The 22529-nt window shown below is 42.6% G+C and overlaps 1 protein-coding gene across 1 annotated transcript in view; it reads right to left on the reverse strand.

Annotated features, from left to right (window-relative positions):
- The window catches only part of ELP3 (elongator acetyltransferase complex subunit 3), a 206939-nt gene that overhangs the window by 77023 nt on the left and 107387 nt on the right, over window positions 1–22529 (reverse strand). The window contains exon 10 of the mRNA XM_089688175.1: window positions 10912–11105. Coding sequence (XP_089544301.1) covers window positions 10912–11105 — 194 coding nt within the window. The remainder of the gene's footprint in view (window positions 1–10911; window positions 11106–22529) is intronic.

Below are 22529 nucleotides of genomic sequence, written 5' to 3' on the forward strand. Positions count from 1 at the left end.
TGCTTATATAGGCTACTCAGTAATGCCTCGAACTTGTGTGAATAAAGCAGATAATTTCTGCTATATCTGCGGTGAAATAACGTTTATCTCACAAAAAAGGAGGATAACAGGAATGATCAAGAAAGACTACAACTTGTATTTTGGCTGCAAGATAGGAGACCAGGACAAGAGCTGGGCACCACATATATGCTGCAATTCTTGTGGGACGGCACTGGAGCAATGGTTGAATGGAAAAAAGGCATCTATGCCTTTCGCTGTGCCAATGATTTGGAGAGAGCCAACAGATCATGTTAGTAATTGTTACTTTTGTATGGTGCCTCCAATTGTAAAAGGGCTAAGTAAGAAGAAAAAGTTATCTGTGCACTATCCAAATATTCCATCGGCAATACGTCCAGTTCCTCATGGAGAGGGGCTACCAATTCCTAAAGCACCAGAATCCTTCGTGGTTGAGTCATGTGAGGAAGAACCTGAAGCGTGTAGTCACGTGCAGTTGTAAGAGATAGCCCTTTCCTCGAATACAAGAGAAAAGCCAAGAGAAGCAAAACCGACACAAACTGAAGACAAAACTAGTGAGAATCCTAAGTATTAAAATGATTCAACTTAGCTTATGGCTATAATTGTTCTTGGTAATCCTATGCAATATATTATGCCATTTAGGCTTTGTTATGTAGTCAATATCACTTGCTTTATATTTGTGGAAAGACATCTATCTATATAATTATTGTGCATTATGTAGTCATTACGCCTATAGTAGAAAACTTTCCGTTTACAGAAAAACTAGAGCCAATTGACAAATTTCATTGTTATATTTGAACTCAGAATGTGAAATTCATTAAGAAATGGATCCTTTTGTTTCCAAAACTGGCAAAACATAAAAATTTGTTGAACAGTGTAATTGGTGACTACTAAGAAACCATAAATATCCTGTCACAAACAGAGTGACATGCAGTGCAAAACAGTCTTTGGTGACAATCCTTCAAAAAGTGCTTCTTCCACACGGTGATAGTGAAAAGATATAGCTGTGCACTCACCAGATGCACAGTTTAACTGCGCATTTAAAGATGAACTCTTTTCCAAATCCACCGACTGTTTCTAAAGGTCAGGTCAGGCCAGATATTCATTCCCCTGTTGTATAGCTGACAATCCACGGTCTCTCCCTTAGGTGGCTCTATAGGTGATAAGTGACTCACCAAGGGCCACAAGAAAAGGGAGACCAATAGCGTGATACCGTTTCAAAAAGTTTGGACTTTATTCCACACAGTATACAGATAAGAGGGAAAAAACACACACTGACCATGAGGTGAATTTAAAAGATGGCCACCGGGACCTCCATTGTGCCGGCGACAGAGAGATAGTGACGCTGTAGCTCCTTCCCTGACGCGTTTCGTGCTAGTCGCACATCATCAAAGGGGAAAGCTTCAGCGTCTGTTTCTGACAGCGTCCATTAAGTATCGTACATGGCGCATGCGCAGTACGGATGCGCCATTTTTCATTAGAGATATGTCCCCGTATCAGGCGCCATTTTGTCAAAGACCAATCGCATCTCACATGCGCGGGCGCCATATTTAAGTTACAAGTGAGTGTCACTAAATCACCAGGGGAACTAAATGTAAATATACAAAAGAAGCGTCCCCAAATGCAAAAATTCTTTAATGAGGAGCACCCAGGACCGAATATATTGTAAACCCACTGATTTAAATTGGGTTTTACAAATACCGCCGCAGACCAACCACTGCGCATGTGCGGGATCCCATTATAAAAATACAAAGGTTATTATAGATAGTAGCTCCGCATAAACAGATAAAAACCTCATTAATGGTAAACTGGATGATATTGGTGGCACCCACATTATTATGAAATCAAATTAATATAAATTAATACATAGTTTCAATACTATAAAAACGCATGTCAGAATAAATATCCATTCTTAAAACATGTCATATTATGCATAATAAAATACACAAATATTTAATATAAAATATGCTAATATGTCATAAAACATTTATTCTCAAATAGTTATTAACCTAAAAATTATGTACTTATAAAAATCGCAATGACCAAAACGCATCCAAGCCCAATTAAAAAATATATATATATGTAAGCATTTTAAAGGTATATCAAGAATTGGGGATGAGTTATAAACGGCACAAAAAAGTGTAAAATTTAAGTATAGCATATAAATGAAGGAATAATAGTAAGGCTAAAAAACGGATTCAAAACATCAACTATTATCTATGAAACAGTTGATATCTATATCAACGTTCAATCCTCTAGGATACATAGATCCCATCTCAAATATCCACTTTGTCTCAAGCTGAGAGACCGCCTTTTTCTTATTAATACCTCTCCAGTGCTGGTGTACAACGTCTATGGCCGTGAATTTAAGGGATGTCGGATCTCTATTATGACAAAGTCTGTAATGTTTCGAAAGAGAATGCTCTTTGAATCCACGTTTAATATTGTACACGTGTTCCCGTAGGCGGTCCCTCAGCCTCCTTGTGGTACGGCCTATATACTGTTTAGAGCACGGGCATTGGAGTAAATATACCACATATTTAGTATTACATGTTATTAAGAACAATTGGAAAATTCTTATGGCGGATTCCACTCTTACTAAAATTTTACCGAGTAAACCGGAAATCACATTTAGAAGAGCCATTCCTTTAAGGAATAAAATAGCTCCAAATGTAGTTAACCCTCCTCCTAAGATTCAGTTTTTTAATAGTCTAATGGGCTTTTTTCCGTGTAACAAATGTGTTATCTGTACTTGTAGCAATTATAGAAAGAGGAGAATTGATCAATTTGTCTCCACTTCCACTAATAAACTATATAGTATTAAAAGTTTTATAACATGTAATACTAAATATGTGGTATATTTACTCCAATGCCCGTGCTCTAAACAGTATATAGGCCGTACCACAAGGAGGCTGAGGGACCGCCTACGGGAACACGTGTACAATATTAAACGTGGATTCAAAGAGCATTCTCTTTCGAAACATTACAGACTTTGTCATAATAGAGATCCGACATCCCTTAAATTCACGGCCATAGACGTTGTACACCAGCACTGGAGAGGTATTAATAAGAAAAAGGCGGTCTCTCAGCTTGAGACAAAGTGGATATTTGAGATGGGATCTATGTATCCTAGAGGATTGAACGTTGATATAGATATCAACTGTTTCATAGATAATAGTTGATGTTTTGAATCCGTTTTTTAGCCTTACTATTATTCCTTCATTTATATGCTATACTTAAATTTTACACTTTTTTGTGCCGTTTATAACTCATCCCCAATTCTTGATATACCTTTAAAATGCTTACATATATATATATTTTTTAATTGGGCTTGGATGCGTTTTGGTCATTGCGATTTTTATAAGTACATAATTTTTAGGTTAATAACTATTTGAGAATAAAAAATGTTTTATGACATATTAGCATATTTTATATTAAATATTTGTGTATTTTATTATGCATAATATGACATGTTTTAAGAATGGATATTTATTCTGACATGCGTTTTTATAGTATTGAAACTATGTATTAATTTATATTAATTTGATTTCATAATAATGTGGGTGCCACCAATATCATCCAGTTTACCATTAATGAGGTTTTTATCTGTTTATGCGGAGCTACTATCTATAATAACCTTTGTATTTTTATAATGGGATCCCGCACATGCGCAGTGGTTGGTCTGCGGCGGTATTTGTAAAACCCAATTTAAATCAGTGGGTTTACAATATATTCGGTCCTGGGTGCTCCTCATTAAAGAATTTTTGCATTTGGGGACGCTTCTTTTGTATATTTACATTTAGTTCCCCTCGTGATTTAGTGACACTCACTTGTAACTTAAATATGGCGCCCGCGCATGTGAGATGCGATTGGTCTTTGACAAAATGGCGCCTGATACGGGGACATATCTCTAATGAAAAATGGCGCATCCGTACTGCGCATGCGCCATGTACGATACTTAATGGACGCTGTCAGAAACAGACGCTGAAGCTTTCCCCTTTGATGATGTGCGACTAGCACGAAACGCGTCAGGGAAGGAGCTACAGCGTCACTATCTCTCTGTCGCCGGCACAATGGAGGTCCCGGTTGCCATCTTTTAAATTCACCTCATGGTCAGTGTGTGTTTTTTCCCTCTTATCTGTATACTGTGTGGAATAAAGTCCAAACTTTTTGAAACGGTATCACGCTATTGGTCTCCCTTTTCTTGTGGCCCTTGGTGAGTCACTTATCACCTATAGAGCCACCTAAGGGAGAGACCGTGGATTGTCAGCTATACAACAGGGGAATGAATATCTGGCCTGACCTGACCTTTAGAAACAGTCGGTGGATTTGGAAAAGAGTTCATCTTTAAATGCGCAGTTAAACTGTGCATCTGGTGAGTGCACAGCTATATCTTTTCACTATCACCGTGTGGAAGAAGCACTTTTTGAAGGATTGTCACCAAAGACTGTTTTGCACTGCATGTCACTCTGTTTGTGACAGGATATTTATGGTTTCTTAGTAGTCACCAATTATCACACATACCTTGGATATTTCAATATAACCATAACTGTGATTCAGTATAATTATAATTGCGATACAGCGCCGCATCCTTTATATTCATATGATTGCGAGGTTTTTTTGGTTTACTTTTCGATGCTTGGCTGCTTTATTTCACTTTGAGCGCTCGCAAATTTCTTTTAAGCTTGTTCTGTGAGAATGCTGGCTGAAACAAAAATGTTATGAAGCCATTTTCTCTTCAGGTTGAATGTTCTTCATTCATAAGAGTGAACCAAGAAAATATAGCATTATGGCGACTAGATGGAGCTGATGATCATAGGAAGCAAATGCTCTTTTAGTGGATATGAAGCGGTATTTTCCTGTTGCACACTATTCTTTTAAAGAACATTCAACCTGGGGGGAAAATCGACTAGTAACATTTGTTTTATTATAAATGTGTAAATACAAAAAAGAGGGTGGGGAAGCTTTAAAGTGAACCTGTACCCAGGCTTTGCACACTGAAGTATTTGCATATTCAGAATAAGCAGAAAAAGCACTTTAAAGGAAGAAGCTCTCAAAGTTCACAACAAAAGGAGAGAAGTTCCAAAGTGGCATGGGTCACTGGGTCTTGGTACCTCTCTATGCAATGCAGGTAGATAATGGATGGTGGGAGGGGCCAGCTGTCTGCTGCACATAGCTTTTTGAAAACATCACAGCACCCTGTCTCAGTACTCCTTATTGGGCCCCTCAGTCCTGATGCAAGCAGTGGGAGGAGTTATGTAAATATCAAAATGCCTTTATGGGCGGATGTCAGTCTGGAGGAGTGGGCGTTCCTAAGCAGGCTATTACTGCATACAGACCACCATGAGTAACAACCACATGTAATTCTTAGTGTCCATGATTGGCATAACTGAAATAAAATGTATGTAGGGGGCAGGCCAAGGACAGTTAGGCTAGGGAGGAAAGTGCTAAATGATGGTGGACATCCTCCAGCCAGGAAATGAGGTGGAGCTCTATCTGACTTGCTGTAGCTTCCAATGCACATTGTGAGAAGCTCACAGTGTGCAGTGAAATCAGAGTAAGCCACCCAGGAGAGGAACCGGTACAACTGTGCAAGAGTGAAGGGGAGGGTCAGAGGTCAGAATTACGAAGCAGCTATATATCTGCAGGCCTCCCCTTTATTGACAAGCAAATGGCGTTACCATTATGAGGGGCTCCTCAGCCATCAATGTCACCCACAAGCCTTACGATAATAAAGTGTTCTAGTAGATGATGGGTCATGAACACTTTATGCAGTTTTCAGCCAATGAGCAGTAAATATATCAGCAATCACCTTGTACTACACTTCATACTGACATGTAAGTTGAAAGACAAAGAGGTCTATGTATAAAACATTCGTTGCCCGAATGACAGAAGCATTCATACAAATTGAACTGAAAATGTCCTGTATTCTTTCTAAGAGATTAATGCCTGTATCGTCAGCTCCATCTAGTGGCCAAAATGTGCTTTAGTTTTCTTATTGAGGTATCACTGAAACCTATAGGACACTTTGGTTACTAGATGAAGTCAACGACAGAGGAAAAAATACAGGACATTTTATTCAACTTGTAGAACACTTGTGACATTCGTGCAACAAAGGTTTTATAAACTGACCCCAAAGTGTACCTCAACAAATGGCCCAAAGGCATTGTCCAGCATAAATCTGTCAATCTCTTGAGTCAAGATATTAAAATCGCTATTAAAACCTTAAAAAAATTTCTTTACCTATGGTCACGTGACCATTGAACTCCCTGAGTATGAATTTTCTGGAGGTGACATCATGACAGGAAGTGAAACACTACAGAAATAGCAGCCCACAGAATTACCATCCTCCACTATCTGAGGAAACGCACATGTGCACTGGAGAAAGCACCAACACTGCTGTAAGTAGGAGGACTAGATTTTTAGGGGAGGGTCCTTCAACATCAAAGCTAGAGCGCCCGAGAAAACACCAACAATGTTGAAAGCAGGAGGAGAGGCTCTGCAGGGGTTGGCCCTCACTGTCAGAGGTTGTCCACCAAAGGAAGCACTGAATGTTGAAAGCAGGAGGGAAGGAGCTGTAGGGCTTGGCCTTTACTGTTGGAGCTTGTGAGCATGTGCATCAGAGGAAGCACTGACAGTTCTGAAAGCAGGAAGGAAGGAGCTGCAGGACGTTGGCCCTCACTGTTGGAGCTTGTGAACCAGAGGAAACACTGACAATGTTGAAAGAAGGAGGGAGAGAAGCTGTAGGGCTTGTCCTTTACTATTGGAGCTTGTGCGCATGTGCACCAGAGGAAGCACCAACAATACTAAAAGCAGGAGGAAAGGTGCATCAGGGGTTGACCCTCACTGTCAGAGCTTGTGCACCAGAGGAAGTACTGGCAACTGAAAGCATGAGGGAGAGGAGCTGTAGGGCTTGTCCTTTACTGTTGGAGCTTGTGCGCATGTGCACCAGAGGAATCACCAACAATACTAAAAGCAGGAGGAAAGGTGCATCAGGGGTTGGCCCTCACTGTCAGAGCTTGTGCACCAGAGGAAGTACTGACAATTTTGAAAGCATGAGGGAAGGAGCTGTAGGAGCTCCACTGGTCAGATCTTTTGCGCATGTCTGCTGGTGGAAGTGCTGACAATGCTGAAAGTAGGAGAGAAAGAGCCACAGGGGTGGCCCTCACTGTTGGAGCTTGTGCACCAAAGAAGTAAACAATGTTGAAAGAAGGAGGGAAGGAAGGAGCTGCAGGAGTTGGCCCTCACTGTTGGAGCTTGTGCACCAGATGAAGCACTGACAATGTTGAAAGAAGGAGGGAGAGGAGCTGTAGGGCTTGTCCTTTACTGTTGAAGCTTGTGCGCATGTGCACCAGAGGAAGCACCAACAATACTAAAAGCAGAAGGAAAGGCAAACCAGGGGTTGGCCCTCACTGCCAGAGCTTGTGCACCAGAGGAAGTACTGACAATTTTGAAAGCATGAAGGAAGGAGCTGACAATCCTGAAAGCAGGAGAGAAAGAGCTACAGGGGTTGGCCCTCACTGTTGGAGCTTGTGCACCAGAGGAGTCACAAACAATGATGAAAGGAGAGAAGGAGCTGCAGGGGTTGAACCCCACTGTTGGAAGCCGCTGATGATTTTGAAAGCAGGAAGGAAGGAGCTGTAGGGCTTGGACTTTGCTGCCAGGGTTGGCCCTCACTGTTGGAGCTTGTGCATCAGAGAAAGCACTGACAATTCTGAAAGAGGAAGGAAGGAGCTGTAGAGCTTGGCCTTTACTGTTGGAGCTTGTGTGTATGTGCACCAGAGGAAGCACCAACAATACTAAAAGCAGGAGGAAAGGCACACCAGGGGTTGGCCCTCACTGTCAGAGCTTGTGAACCAGACAAAGTACTGGCAATGTTGAAAGCATGAGGGAAAAAGCTGTAGGGGCTCTACTGTCAGATCTTTCTGCGCATGTGTGCTGGAGGAAGTGCCGACAATGCTGAAAGCAGAAGAGAAAGAGTTACAGGGTTGGCCCTCACTGTTGGAGCTTGTGCACCAAAGAAGTAACGAGCAATGTTGAAGGAAGGAGCTGCAGAGACTGGCCCTCAGTGTTGGAAGCACGCGATGATTTTGAAAGCAGGAGGGAAGGAGCTGTAGGGGCTCTCCACTGTGAAAGGTTTTGCGAATGTGTGCTGGAGGAGGTGCCAACACTGAAAGTAGGACGGCAGGAGCTGCAGGAGTTGGCCCTCACTGTTGGAGCTTGTGCACCAGAGGAAACACTGACAATGTTGAAAGCAGGAGGGAGAGGAGCTGTAGGGCTTGGCCTTTACCGATGGAGATTGTGCGCATGTGCACCAGATGAAGCACCAACAATATTAAAAGCAGGAGGAAAGGCCCTGCAGGGGTTAGCCTTCACTGTTGAAGCTTGTGCACATGTACACTAGAGGAAGCACCAACAATGATGAAAGAACGAGCTGAAGATCTGTAAGAGTTGGCCCTCCACTGTCAAACCCTGTGTACCTGAGGAAGAGCCAACAATATGGAGGAGCAGAAGAGACTGACCCTCACTGTTGGAGCTTGTGTACCAGAGGAAGCATCAACAACGATGAAAACAGGAGGGAACGACTGTGGGTGTTGGCCCTCTCTGTTGGAACTTGTAAGCCAGGAGAAGCACAAACAATGTTGAAACAGGAGGGAAGGAACTGTAGGGGTTCTCCACTGCGAGAGCTTTTGCTCCTGTGTGCCGGAGGAAGTGCCACCAACCCTGAGTGCAGGAGGAGAGGAGCTGTAGGGGTTGGTTCTCACGGCTGGAGCACATGTTCTGGAGGAAGCACCAATATGGAGAAGCAGAAGGGACTGGCCCTCACTGTTGGAGCTTGTGTACCAGAGGAAGCTTCAACAATGATGAAAGCAGGAGGGAACGACTGTGGGTGTTGGCCCTCTCTGTTGGAACTTGTAAGCCAGGAGAAGCACCAACAATGTTGAAACAGGAGGGAAGGAACTGTAGGGGTTCTTCACTGTGAGAGCTTTTGCTCCTGTGTGCCGGAGGAAGTGCCACCAATAATGAATGCAGGAGAGGAGCTGTAGGGGTTGGTTCTCACGGTTGGAGCACGTGTGCTGGAGGAAGCACCAATATGGAGAAGCAGAAGGGACTGGCCCTCACTGTTGGAGCTTGTGTACCAGAGGAAGCATCAACAATGATGAAAGCAGGAGGGAACGACTGTGGGTGTTGGCCCTCTCTGTTGGAACTTGTAAGCCAGGAGAAGCACCAACAATGTTGAAACAGGAGGGAAGGAACTATAGGGGTTCTTCACTGTGAGAGCTTTTGCTCCTGTGTGCCGGAGGAAGTGCCACCAACCCTGAATGCAGGAGAGGAGCTGTAGGGATTGGTTCTCACGGTTGGAGCACGTGTGCTGGAGGAAGCACCAACAAAAATTGAAGCAGGAGTTGAGAAGCTGCAGGGGTTGGCCCTCACTATTGGAGCTTGTGCTAGAGAAAGATGCTGAAAGTAGGAGGAAGGGGGGAGCTGCAGGAGTTGGCCCTCATTGATGGAGCATGTGTGCTGGAGGAATCTCCTACAATACTGGAAGCAGAAGGGGGGGAAGTTGTAGGGGTTGGCCCTCTTTGATGTGGGAGGATCTGTCATGGGGGTACAACATGATGGGGTGATAGTTTAAGTACCTTAATCTTTCTATATTAGCATACTGTGCTCGAAGTGCAAAGACTACAAGAGGGAGAGCCAACAATGCTAACCAACCAGGCTTTACAGTGCTGCTAGTCTAACACAGAAGAATTGCTGACAGGAAGAGACAGTAGAATGAGGAACTCACTGATGCTACTTCATGGTAGACTGGGGGAGGGTCAGTGACCAAACTATACAGCTTAAAACAGACTTGGCATTAGATATATTTTTATATCAAGTGCACGCAGGCTAAACGTAGTATAGTCTGTGCCAGGGGCGGACTGACAACTCATGGGGCCCCCGGGCAATAGGGGATCATGGGGCCCCTGTGTCATCACCCACACTCAAACCACACCCAAAAAAGCCTATGAAAGGTACCAGGGGCATCTCATGGGACCCCCTACTGACCCCGGGCCCTCGGGCAGTGCCCGAGTTCCCAAATGGTCAGTCCGCCCCTGGTCTGTGCGTATTTATTATCTCCTCTCAAAGATGACAGTACTTCCCCCTGACTATGCCGTCATCTAATTTTCTCTCCAGAAAGACAGCACTCTCTTTACTCAGGCATCATTCAGGGGCACCATCTGGACTGAGATCCCAGTTTGGAGATTGAAAATTGATTAAAACCTGGTTCCCGTACAGTGCTTGACTGAGTTCACAAATGTCTGACACCAGACATCAGCCCCCGCTGTACACTAACTTTGTGACTTGCTACTAAAGTACAATGTTGCAGTCTGATCACAGGAGGAGAGGAGACTGAGGAAATGCATCTTCCTGCCTGCAGCAGTCTTAGGGTATTATTCTCCCAGACTGCACCTCCCAAACTGGGGGCACTCACTCATCCGGAGCTCAAAGACTGTGTTTTAATAATAAGAGCTACAGATTTATTTTTAATGATGTGGTCATTGTATATTGAGAGATGTCAGAAATGTATTTATGCAGATTATTAAAGATTGTAAATAGTCTGTTTTAACTACAGTGAAGAAAGGTAAGGTCACCAACCCAGCTATACTATTGGCAGGGGTGCTTGGATAACAAGACCTGCTAAACAGAATCACCAATCCATCAACAGTTAATTCACATATTTATTGCTAAACCTGCAGCTTCAGCCATTTGCCTGGAGTTCTGCTCCAATCAGCCAACTCAGGTTTTGCAATTCTACACAAAAGGGACTCCTTTTCCATTTTTCATATACACCAAAGAACATTGAAGACCCCCCAGACCACACAGGAAGGAGACAGGAGAGACATAAAATACCTCTGCACTCGGTAAACTCGGGTCCATGGTGGAACAAGAGCCAAGATCCTGGCCACCAAGTCCACCAATGTGCTAGGTGAATAACTGCGGTATCTTCCGGTTTTCCAGAGCTCATAGAGGCCAGTACCACGGATGACCAGAGTCGGATACAGCTTCATGCCGTCTGGCCGGAAGGCGGGGTTTTCGAAGAATTCCTGAGAAAAAATTAAAAAGATATGAGATGGTCACAATAAAAAAAAAAAAAAAAAAGAAAAAAAATGGAATTTAATCTATTGTAAACACATCATCAGACAAAAAAAGGGCCTTTGTATGGACACTGTACTGTTCTACAATTCCTAATAGGTTGCAGGCACAGAGTACTACGTACAATCAAGAAAAAAGGTTCCAGAAGTACATACTGTATGTAGATTGCCCTGTCAATGTGTCCCACTGCCACTTCCTTCCACATACTTGGCAGCAACTCCTGGCTGTCAAAATGACAGCCAGGAGTTGCTGTGTAACTACAGAAGCTGCTTTCCAAAATGGGCCATCTGACGCGCAGTGTTTATAAACTTTGCTTAAAAGATAGAGATACAGGGTACAATTGTTAAAGAACATTGATCAGATGGCAAATAGATACAAAATAACACGGTTTATAAACATTGATCAGACAGGGCACAGAGAGATACAAAGCAGCATTCTATATAAACATTGATCAGACGGGAGACATATAGAGATACAATGTAACATTGTTTATAAACATCGATCAGACGGGAGACAGAGAGATAAAAAGTAACATTGTTTATAAACATCGATCAGACGGGAGACAGAGAGATAAAAAGTAACATTGTTTATAAACATTGATCAGACAAGAGATAGAGAGATACAAAGTAACATTGTTTATAAACGTTGATCAGATGGGAGATAGAGAAATACAAAGTAACATTATTTATAAACGTTGATCAGATGGGAGATAGAGAGATACAAAGTAACATTGTTTATAAACATTGATCAGACGGGAGATAGAGATACAAAGTAACATTGTTTATAAACATCGATCAGACGGGAGACAGAGAGATAAAAAGTAACATTGTTTATAAACATTGATCAGACAAGAGATAGAGAGATACAAAGTAACATTGTTTATAAACGTTGATCAGATGGGAGATAGAGAAATACAAAGTAACATTGTTTATAAACATTGATCAGACGGGAGATAGAGATACAAAGTAACATTGTTTATAAACGTTGATCAGATGGGAGATAGAGAGATACAAAGTAACATTGTTTATAAACATTGATCAGACGGGAGACAGAGAGATACAAAGTAACGTTGTTTATAAACATCGATCAGACGGGAGAGATACAAAGTAACATTGTTACTTTTGTATCCACTCTGATTCTTTCATCTGCAGGTCAAAGAACCAGGGAAGTTATATATATTTCAGCTGTAAAAAAAAATTAGCTTTTTGAGTGTTTTTGCAAGGAAGAGTGGGCAAATATTGCCAAGTCAAGATGTGCCATGCTGATAGACTCATACCCAAAAAGACTGAGTGCTGGAATCACATCAAATGGTGCTTCAACAAAGTATTAGTGTAAGGGTGTGCACACTTATGCAACCATATTATTTTAGTTTTCTATTTTTACTTCCCTCCACCTAAAAGATTTCAGTTTGTAGTTCAACTGAGTTGGACAGTTTATAGGTTACATTAAAAGGTGGAAAAAGTTCTGAAATGATTTATCTTTGTCTCATTTATTTACATCACAGAAACCTGACATTTTAACAGGGGTGTGTAGACTTTGTATGTATGTTTAAAAAAAAAACAAAAAAAACAGCCGGTCATGGGTGTCTCATAGGGTGTCCCACATCCCAGATTCTGTACAGGTGTGGGCGATGTACTTTTTAGTTTACTGGCCTGGAAATTTTAAGAAGCACACATTTATACTTCCAGAACGCAGATCAAACTGTCAGAATAATGTCACCATTGATGTCCCCGGATCACAAATGGGCGATTTATCATCCCGCGGCTCTGCAGTTAATGTGTCTGTCACTTTTCTTGGCTTCATAGACATCAATTATACTGAAAGTGAGTGAAGACGGCAAAGTTTACATTTCCCCACGGGGAACCGCCATCACATCACAGCACCGCACATGAGCAGCCGAGGAATTAGTTCCCGCATTTACGCCGCTACAGACGGATTATATTACAGAGGCTGCTGCGTCAGAACCAAACCGCTTTGAATATGGAAATGGCATTTCATCAACAAGACCAACCAAAACTGGAGGGAGAAAAAAAAAATCAAAGCACAAAATGATGGTCAGGGATCTTTTTTTTTATTATTATTCTTTAATAAAGCTGAAGTTTATTCTGCTTATATTTGATATATATTTTTTTTCCTTCCCTGATACACCCCCCCTCCTTCCCCAATCATGAATGAACATCAATGAAATGTTCAAATAAAACCTTTCCATTGTCATTACACACTTTATTTTAGACTTTAGAGTGATGTCATCACAGGATCTCAGCGCTTCTCTATACATTGCAGGCAGATCATGGCTGGTTAAAGGGACAGGCAGGGTGCTGAAAAAGATCATAGCACCAGACCTGTAAGCATCACCTAACTGCAACAGAGAAAGAGTTTAGCTGTATGTGTGTGTGTGTGTGTATATATATATATATATATACACACACATATACATACATACATATATACACATACATTTGAGATATATATACACAGTTGTGTTCAAAATAATATCAGTCAGACATCACTAACCGGATCAGTCACTGTTTTTGGTAGAAATGATATTTCTACATGGCAAATAATTTACTAGCAGTGTAGTAGAGTAATAGAAATCCAACAGACCCAACAGTCATGACATGCATGCTGCTGATTCTGTGTAATTGAATCACTCATTGAAAGGGGCATGTTCAAAATAATAGCAGTGTGGAGTTCTATTAGTGAGGTCATTCATTCTTTGAAAAACAGGTGGCAATTATAATTATTGCCCTTATTTAAGGAAGGAAGGCAGCAAATGTTGTACATGCTGGTTACAGTGCATTTCTCTCTGAAATTCTGAGGAAAATGGGTCGTTCCAGACATTGTTCAGAAGAACAGCGTACCTTGATTAAAAAGTTGATTGGAGAGGGGAAAACATATAAAGAAGTGCAGAAAATGATAGGCTGCTCAGCTAAAATGATTGCAAATGCTTTAAAAAGAATAACCAAAACCTGAAAGACGTGGAAGAAAGCGAAAAACTACCATTCGAATGGATAGAAGAATAGCCAAAATGGCAAGGACTCAGCCAACAATCAGCTCCAGGAAGATGAAAGAAGGTGTGACGTTCCCTGTGAGGACTGTTACAATTAGAAGACGCCTATGTGAAGCCAAGCTATCTGCAAGAAGCCCCCGCAAAGTCCCACTGTTGAAAAAAAGACGTGCTGAAGAGGTTACAATTTGCCAAAGAGCACATTGACTGGCCTAAAGAGAAATGGCGCCACATTTTGTGGACTGATGAAAGTAAGATTGTTCTTTTTGGGTCTAGTGGGCGGAGACAGTTTGTCAGATGACCCCCAAACACTGAATTCAAGCCACAGTACACTGTGAAGACAGTGAAGCATGGTGGTGTAAGCATCATGATATGGGGATGTTTCTCATACTACGGTGTTGGGCCTATTTATCGCATACCAGGGATCATGGATCAGTTTGAATACATCAGAATACTTGAAGAGGTCATGCTGCCTTATGCTGAAGAGGAAATGCCCTTGAAATGGGTGTTCCAACAAGACAACGACCCCAAACACACCAGTAAACGTGCAACATCTTGGTTCCAGACCAACAAGATTGACGTTATGGAGTGGCCAGCCCAATCCCCGGATCTTAATCCAATAGAAAACTTGTGGGGTGACATCAAAAATGCCGTTTCTGAGGCAAAACCAAGAAATAGAGAAGAACTGTGGAATGTAGTCCAATCATCCTGGGCTGGAATACCTGATCACAGGGGCCAGAAGTTGGGTGACTCCATGCAACACAGATGTACAGCAGTTCTCAGAAACAGTGCGACTACAACCAAATATTCATTAAGTCATTCAAAGGAAAGCAAAATCTTCAAACATTTTTCAGTTTATATAGTGAATGTTTGAGTTTGTAAAGAAGAATACAAACACTGATATTTTTTGAACCGTCTAATATTCACTTTTCTTCAATTTTTTTAGAGGAACAACACAAATTTGATCTATTTTTCTTCATGTTTTGATTTGGAATAGAATGTGTAGTGTTCCCAATGCATTTGTGTGGATGGAAATAAAAGCTATTACATACACACACACGAGATATATATATATTTAGATATCTATCTATATATATAAATATATATATATATATATATATATATATATATAAATATATATATATAAATAAAAAAAAAAAAATATATATATATATATATATATATATATATATATATATATATATATATATATATATATATATATATATATGGGCAAGCACTGGATCATTTAAAAGGAAATATTCTATGCAATGTCAGAAGTGTGGAGAAAACCAGTCCCATTGGGACGTGCGTCTTACACTCTAGTGACAGCTCAATTTATAAAAATGATGGAATGTCTCAGATGGGTAATACTGCGGGAGCGGCGGTCAGTCCCCTCCCGGTCCTGGCGGTGGCTGTCAGCCTTCTTTTCGTCTACGTTCCCCGACCAGTCAGCAATAAACCTTACAGGAGTTTCCAGTCTGCAGCCTTCTCATTTTTTTTTTCTTACGGAAATCATTTCAGAAGCGCAGCGTGTGGGAGGACATCGAGCACCGCTGGACAAGCTGCTGAAGTTGTCATAATTCATTTCTCGGAAAAATGTGTATCTTTTCTATACACTTACATTAGGCACATTTTATTTTTTTATTTATCTGGCAACCACTTTGATTGCCTATTAAAGGCATCAGGAAAGTGCTGGCGCTAAAAAAATTAAATGCGAAAAAATACACTGTTAAAAGGTAACTCCACTTTCACGCCTTAAAATCTGCAATATATTTTCTGAAAGCAGAGGCCGTGGAGAATATAATGGTGGTAGCTGCAATTTTTTTTTTTTAAGCGTTGTGATATTGGCGCAACCATTTATCAATCACAAATTTCCTGGAAAACAATATGCTAAAATAAATTTTTGCGTGCACAAAAACAATATTACCGTATTTTTCGCTCCATAAGACGCACTTTTTTCCCCCAAAAAAAGGGGGGAAAATGTCAGTGCGTCTTATGAAGCGAATATGGAGCGGCCGGTCCGGTATTTCCACTGCCGCCATGTCAGAATACCAGGCCGGCCGCTCAGCTTTTCTCTGCAGCAAAACCTTACCTGTTCCTTGGTCCAGCGCTGCACAGTCTTCCCGTGCCGGCTTCTTTAGTGTGGGCTCTTGGCTGTGACAGCCGGGTGCCCAATGTGCATGTACGAGAAGTGCTGCGCTTTGTTAATGGTACGGCGTCTTTTGGGACACATGACAGGTCTCAGAAGACGCCGGACCAATCACAAAGCGCAGCGCTTCTCGCGCATGCGCATTGGGCACCCGGCTACCAGCCGGGTGCCGACACTAAAGGGAGGATAACTCCGCGTAAGTGAGAGCGGGTACTTGTCAAATTCAGGTACCCGTTCCCCTCCCTCCCCAAAGGTCAGCAGTCTCTTTGTCATCCCCTGTACTGTCTGCAGTCTCTGGTCATCCCCTGCACTGTCCGCAGTCTCTGGTAACTTCCTACAACATGTCCGCAGTCTCTTGGTCATCCCCTGTACTGTCTGCAGTCTCTGGTCATCTCCTGTACTGTCCGCAGTCTCTGGTCATCTCCTGTACCATGCCCACAGTCTCTGGTCATCTCCTGTACTCTGTCCGCAGTCTCTGGTCATCTCCTGTACTCTGTCCGCAGTCTCTGGTCATCCCCTGTACTCTGTCCGCAGTCTCTGGTCATCTCCTGTACTGTCCGCAGTCTCTGGTCATCTCCTGTACTGTCCGCAGTCTCTGGTCATCCCCTGTACTGTCCGCAGTCTCTTGGTCATCCCCTATACTGTCCGCAGTCTCTGGTCATCTCCTGTACTGTGTCCGCAGTCACTGGTCATCCCCTGTACTGTCCGCAGTCTCTGGTCATCCCCTGTACTGTCCGCAGTCTCTTGGTCATCCCCTGTACTGTCCGCAGTCTCTTGGTCATCCCCTATACTGTCCGCAGTCTCTGGTCATCCCCTGTACTGTGTCCGCAGTCACTGGTCATGCCCTGTACTATGTCCGCAGTCTCTGGTCATCCCCTGTACTATGTCCGCAGTCTCTGGTCATCTCCTGTACTATGTCCGCAGTCTCTGGTCATCCCCTGTACTATGTCCGCAGTCTCTGGTCATCCCCTGTACTATGTCCGCAGTCTCTGGTCATCTCCTGTACTATGTCCGCAGTCTCTGGTCATCTCCTGTACTATGTCCGCAGTCTCTGGTCATCCCCTGTACTATGTCCGCAGTCTCTGGTCATCCCCTGTACTATGTCTGCAGTCTCTGGTCATCTCCTGTACTGTGTCCGCAGTCTCTGGTCATCCCCTGTACTATGTCCGCAGTCTCTGGTCATCTCCTGTACTATGTCTGCAGTCTCTGGTCATCGCCTGTACTGTGTCCGCAGTCTCTGGTCATCCCCTGTACTGTGTCCGCAGTCTCTGGTCATCTCCTGTACTGTGTCCGCAGTCTCTGGTCATCTGCTGTACTATGTCTGCAGTCTATTGGTTCAGAATATTTTTTTTCTTGTTTTCCGCCTCTAAAATCTAGGTGAGTCTTATGGAGCAAAAAATACGGTAATACCCAATTTTTTGCTAAAATATAAAAGATGAGGTTGCGTCAAGTAAATGGATACCAAACATGTCAAGGTTTAAAATGCGCATGAAATGGTGACAAACTACAATACCTAAAATTGTCCATAGGGGATCCATATAAGTTTAGAGTTAAACATGAATGATGGCCCTAGATGTATTGCTCTTACACAGACGTTCCGGACCTTATGTGTGGTGTAATCAACGTTTACAGAAGAGTTCTGGATGTACATGCAGTTTTACATTTGCGTATATGCGCAAATGTATGGGGCTACTTTTATATGTTTTTATCCTTTTTTTTTTTTTTTAAGTGTTTTTCTTTTTTTAACCACCTGCCCTCCAGAGGATTTACTCTCCTTCCTGACCAGGCCATTTTTTGCGATATGGTGCTGCGTTATTTTAACTGACAATTGCGCGGTCATGCAGCGCTGTACCTAAATTAAATTTATGTCCTTTTTTTCCCACAAATAGAGTTTTTAATAGTAATAGGTGGTATTTGATCGCCTCTGCGGTTTTTATTTTTTGAAGTATTAAAAAAAAAAAAAAAAAGAAGACCACCAGAGCAGAGCCATACAAAGCAGTGTGCAGGAGCTGACAGGGGAGAGATCTGTATGGTTTACATACAGGTCTCTCCCCCGTCAGTGATTTGCGGCGACCGCCGGGTGTCTGCGGGGAATCACTGGCCAGGACCATGTGATCGACAGGTGAGACAACCTATGGCAGCGTGGGTAGGGCGCGCACCCCCTACCCGGAAATGCAAAATCACGTATATATACATACACACGTGATTTTGAGCACCTCTGCTGCCCTGTAGCAGTATTTCAGCTATAGGACGGAGGGAACGCGGTAAAAAATGTTTTCCATTTAGCATTGTTACCACAAGAGGGCTAACAAACTGCTAAGTGATAGCTTTGAGCAGTGACAGATCCTCTTTATAGAGACCTCAGGGATCTATTAGACCCCTGATGTCTCCCCTTCCCTCCAATGCAGATAAACAAGCACAGATCGTGCTTGATTAGCTGATTCAGTGGCTGTAGAAGCTAGGGTGTGACAGCTCCGAAACCGGTAGTGACAAAATCATTACGTGATGTACAGAAAAAATAACGGTGCGCTGTTCCTTTAAAAATCAATAAATCAAAACCGCAGAGAATGCGAATCTCAAAAATACAATAACATTAGTGCACAAATGCTTGCAACCAATTATGATAATCATACAACATATGAAAAATATAAGTCCATTCTAGTACATGTCAGGAAATGATGTCACCAGCTCCAGTGATGTCATTTCCTGACATGTTCTATTTGGAAGTTTGGTGAGAAAACTCCATGTTTTAGGTGAATTCAGTGCTGTATTTTATTATACCATTGTGAGTACATATGTAGCAGAATAAATCGTTTTTTATTCAACACACGGGGTGCGCTATGATTGTTGTTTCTTTTTTTGAGCTTGATTCGCATTGGAACCAGCAATGTGAGGTCTCTTAAAAGGGACTGCTTGTGCAAGTGGCTGCAAAGAGTCGGAGGCTAATCCACAGAGCGTTACTCAGCTAAACGCTGTATGAACTATTTTTTTTTTTAGGTCTAATATTATGGTGGGCAGACACTGCACTTAGAGCTGGATATTTGCAGCACTGGGATTTGGAGCGCTTATACAATCACGTTTATGTTGTGTTTGGAGGACTGATTACATTGTATGGACACTTGCAAGTGAATTTGTGTTTGGCATCAGAGATCCCAGTATACTGTGTTGAATTAACTTGTAAAAAATGCAGTGAGCGCTCTCAATAATTAGCAGCTGAACATTCAAGGAAAACGCATAAAAGTCCCAATAAGTATATATATAAGTAAAATGCAGCGCTATTAATATATCATAAATGGTTAAAAGGATAATAAGACACAGTCCAGTGAAAGGTGCTCGTTGATTCCCGGTGCAAATGGTAGAAATGCGCACTAACCAGAAGCGTATAGGTAATACGCATGTGAATAAATATCCTGAAGATTCCCCTCTCCTTTCTGGTCTGATCACGGGAATAGCTGGAAAGAATGAAGATCAAGCGCCCTCCTATGTTGAAGATGTGGTCCAGCAGGTCAGAGAAATCTTTGCCAAGATGTAGTTCCCCCTCTCAGGAGCTGACACAGGAATCACTCAGGGAGAAAGACATGTCGATCTTGTCAATGACTTCATGTTGGCTGTTTGCGGCACCATCCTGGTGTCCGCCTAGAAGACTCCTTGCACAAGCCGGCTTCTCCCCGCGTATATGACAACGCTCTCCCTACTTCTACTACAGCTCCAATCTCCCGTGACTAGGCCTCAACCAGCAACTCAGGGCAAACCGGAATCACGTAATCAGAATGTTCCCCCACACTGCCCTCTGCTGGCCCCGAGTACTCATTATATTATATTTTTCATATGTTGTATGATTATCATAATTGGTTGCAAGCATGTCTGCACTAATATGTTATTTTTGAGATTAACATTCTCGGCATATTTGTTTATCAATTTTGTAAAGGAATAGCGCACCGTTTTTTTCTACACTTTATATGTTTTTGCTTAAGTGAATGAATACACGGATTTGATGGTTGATGAAGTTCCACATACATATCACAGCAGACTATTGTATATATAGTTATCTTTTGGTTGGATATCATGATTTCCAATAGTTATATTACTTTTCGGGGGGGTTGAACTCATAGCGGGTCATACATTTTTAATTTTTTGCAAAATCATTACTGCTTCCAGATTAATTTATCATAGAAGAGATGGGGGAACTGATGTTCCTCATCTCCTCTGTGTGAAGCTGTCAGAACCATGGTCTTGGGCTACCCAGAGGAAAGGGAGAGCCCAGGAGCCACCACTGCAGGGACAGTCCCTTCTTGGAACTGTAAAAATGATTGGCCAGCTATTAAGCCACCTGGATCACTTTTACTAAACAAAAAAAAAAAAACCAAGCTGTGGCTATGTGTCTCCAGCAACCCCCCCCCCCCCAGATCCCCTGTGTCTCCAGAGACCCCCCAGAGCCCCTGTGTCTCCAGAGACCCCCCCAGAGCTCCTGTGTCACCAGTAACTATGTCTCCAGTGATTCCCAGTGCTCCTGAGTCTGTAGTGACCCCCAGTACTCCTGAGTCTCCAGCAACACCCATACTTCCATCTCCAGTAATCCTCTGTTTTCAGTGACCCCCAGCGCTCCATAATCTTCACTCACCCTCCATGTCTTAAGAGACCCCTAGAGATCCTGATTTCTCAGCAACTGTCTCCAGTGACCTCCAACTCCCCCAAGTCTCTAGAGGCCCCCAGCTCCCCCGGCCCCCTCCTCCCCAGAGTCTCCGGTGGCCCTGAGAACTCCCAGGTCTGCAGTGTCCCCAGTGCGCTTGTGTCTCCAGCGATCCTCTTGTGTCTCCAATGACTCCAGCACTCCTGATATTCTGGGGACCCTCGGTGTTTCCAGTGACCTGCACATTCCTGTGTCTCCAGTGACCCCAATGTCTCCAGGGACTCCTGCGCTCCTTTGGCTTCAGTGATTGCTGAGCTTCCCGTGTCACCCAGAGAACCTTGCATGCGGTGACCCCAAAATATCCTGTTTCATACTATGCTCTCGGTACACCCTGAGTGCCTACCTGACACCATGCAGTCTGAGGTACTATCCTGTATTTCCTGGACTGTTTCTCTGTCTAAATACAGACCTCTGTCCATTACAGCACAATAATGTAATTATGAAACGGCAAATGGGAATACATGGGAAGGTCACTTCAAATTTTCAGTTACAACCCTAAATCTGCACTAAGGAGAATAGTTCTGCCTTGAAAACAGCTAATAAATACATATATAGAAAGTTTCAGCACAAATTGTATAGGTGAATTTACATCAGTGAGAAGCATAATGCAACAAGTGAGCCAAGGTCACCATAGCACACCAAGCTGGGTAATGCCCATTGTTGGCTTTGCTGGGAGGTGACAGGATTTCAGATTAGAGGAACTTGGAATCATCAACTTGTCAAATCATAAACTTTCTGAACCAGAATTAACTATCCTCTCCAAAGGCCTTACATTCTGCCCAACCACCAAATTGGATCATTTACAAGTATTGTCAGATATGGAGGATTTCTTCAGGAGACTAAGGCTCAAAGAATATTTCCACAATAATGAAAGGAATCCTAGGACAATGGAGTGCTACACAAAGAAAAAGAACAGCTGCTTCACACCTCCACAAGGACGCAACCCCAAACTGGACACCTATATTGATAGCTTCAGATTGCGAGCTACATCCCTGATATCCACCCAGCAAAAGAAAATTCTGTACAATCTTTCACCACTAGAGCGAAGGGCTATACACGATTTGCGCAACAATCAGGCCATCACCATCAAACCAGCGGACAAAGGGGGAGCAGTTGTTGTGATGGATACAAACAAATACATACAAGAAGGCCAGAGGCAGCTGGAAAATGCCATCTACTATAAAAAACTGGATCATGATCCAACCCAGGACTTTACAAAGCAATTAAAAGGTCTCATTAAAACACTTCCAGCCCACCTACATTCAGAACTTATAAATGCGATTCCGGATCATCCAGAAATCGGGGACTTCTACATGCTGCCCAAAGTCCACAAGCCAGGAAATCCAGGCAGACCCATCATAACAGGTATGAATACACTCACCGAACAAATCTCAGGCTTTGTAGAAAAAATTTTAAAACCGTTAGTCATGAATACTGCTAGTTTCCTGCAAGACACAACTGACTTTCTGAACAAGATCAACAACATCCAGCAATTACCATCTAATACACTTCTAGTGACTATGGAT

The sequence above is a fragment of the Staurois parvus genome, unplaced genomic scaffold (genome assembly GCF_062004578.1).
Source record: "Staurois parvus isolate SC_StPar_1 unplaced genomic scaffold, SC_StPar_1.0 ptg000448l, whole genome shotgun sequence".
NCBI classification, from domain to species: Eukaryota; Metazoa; Chordata; class Amphibia; order Anura; family Ranidae; genus Staurois; species Staurois parvus.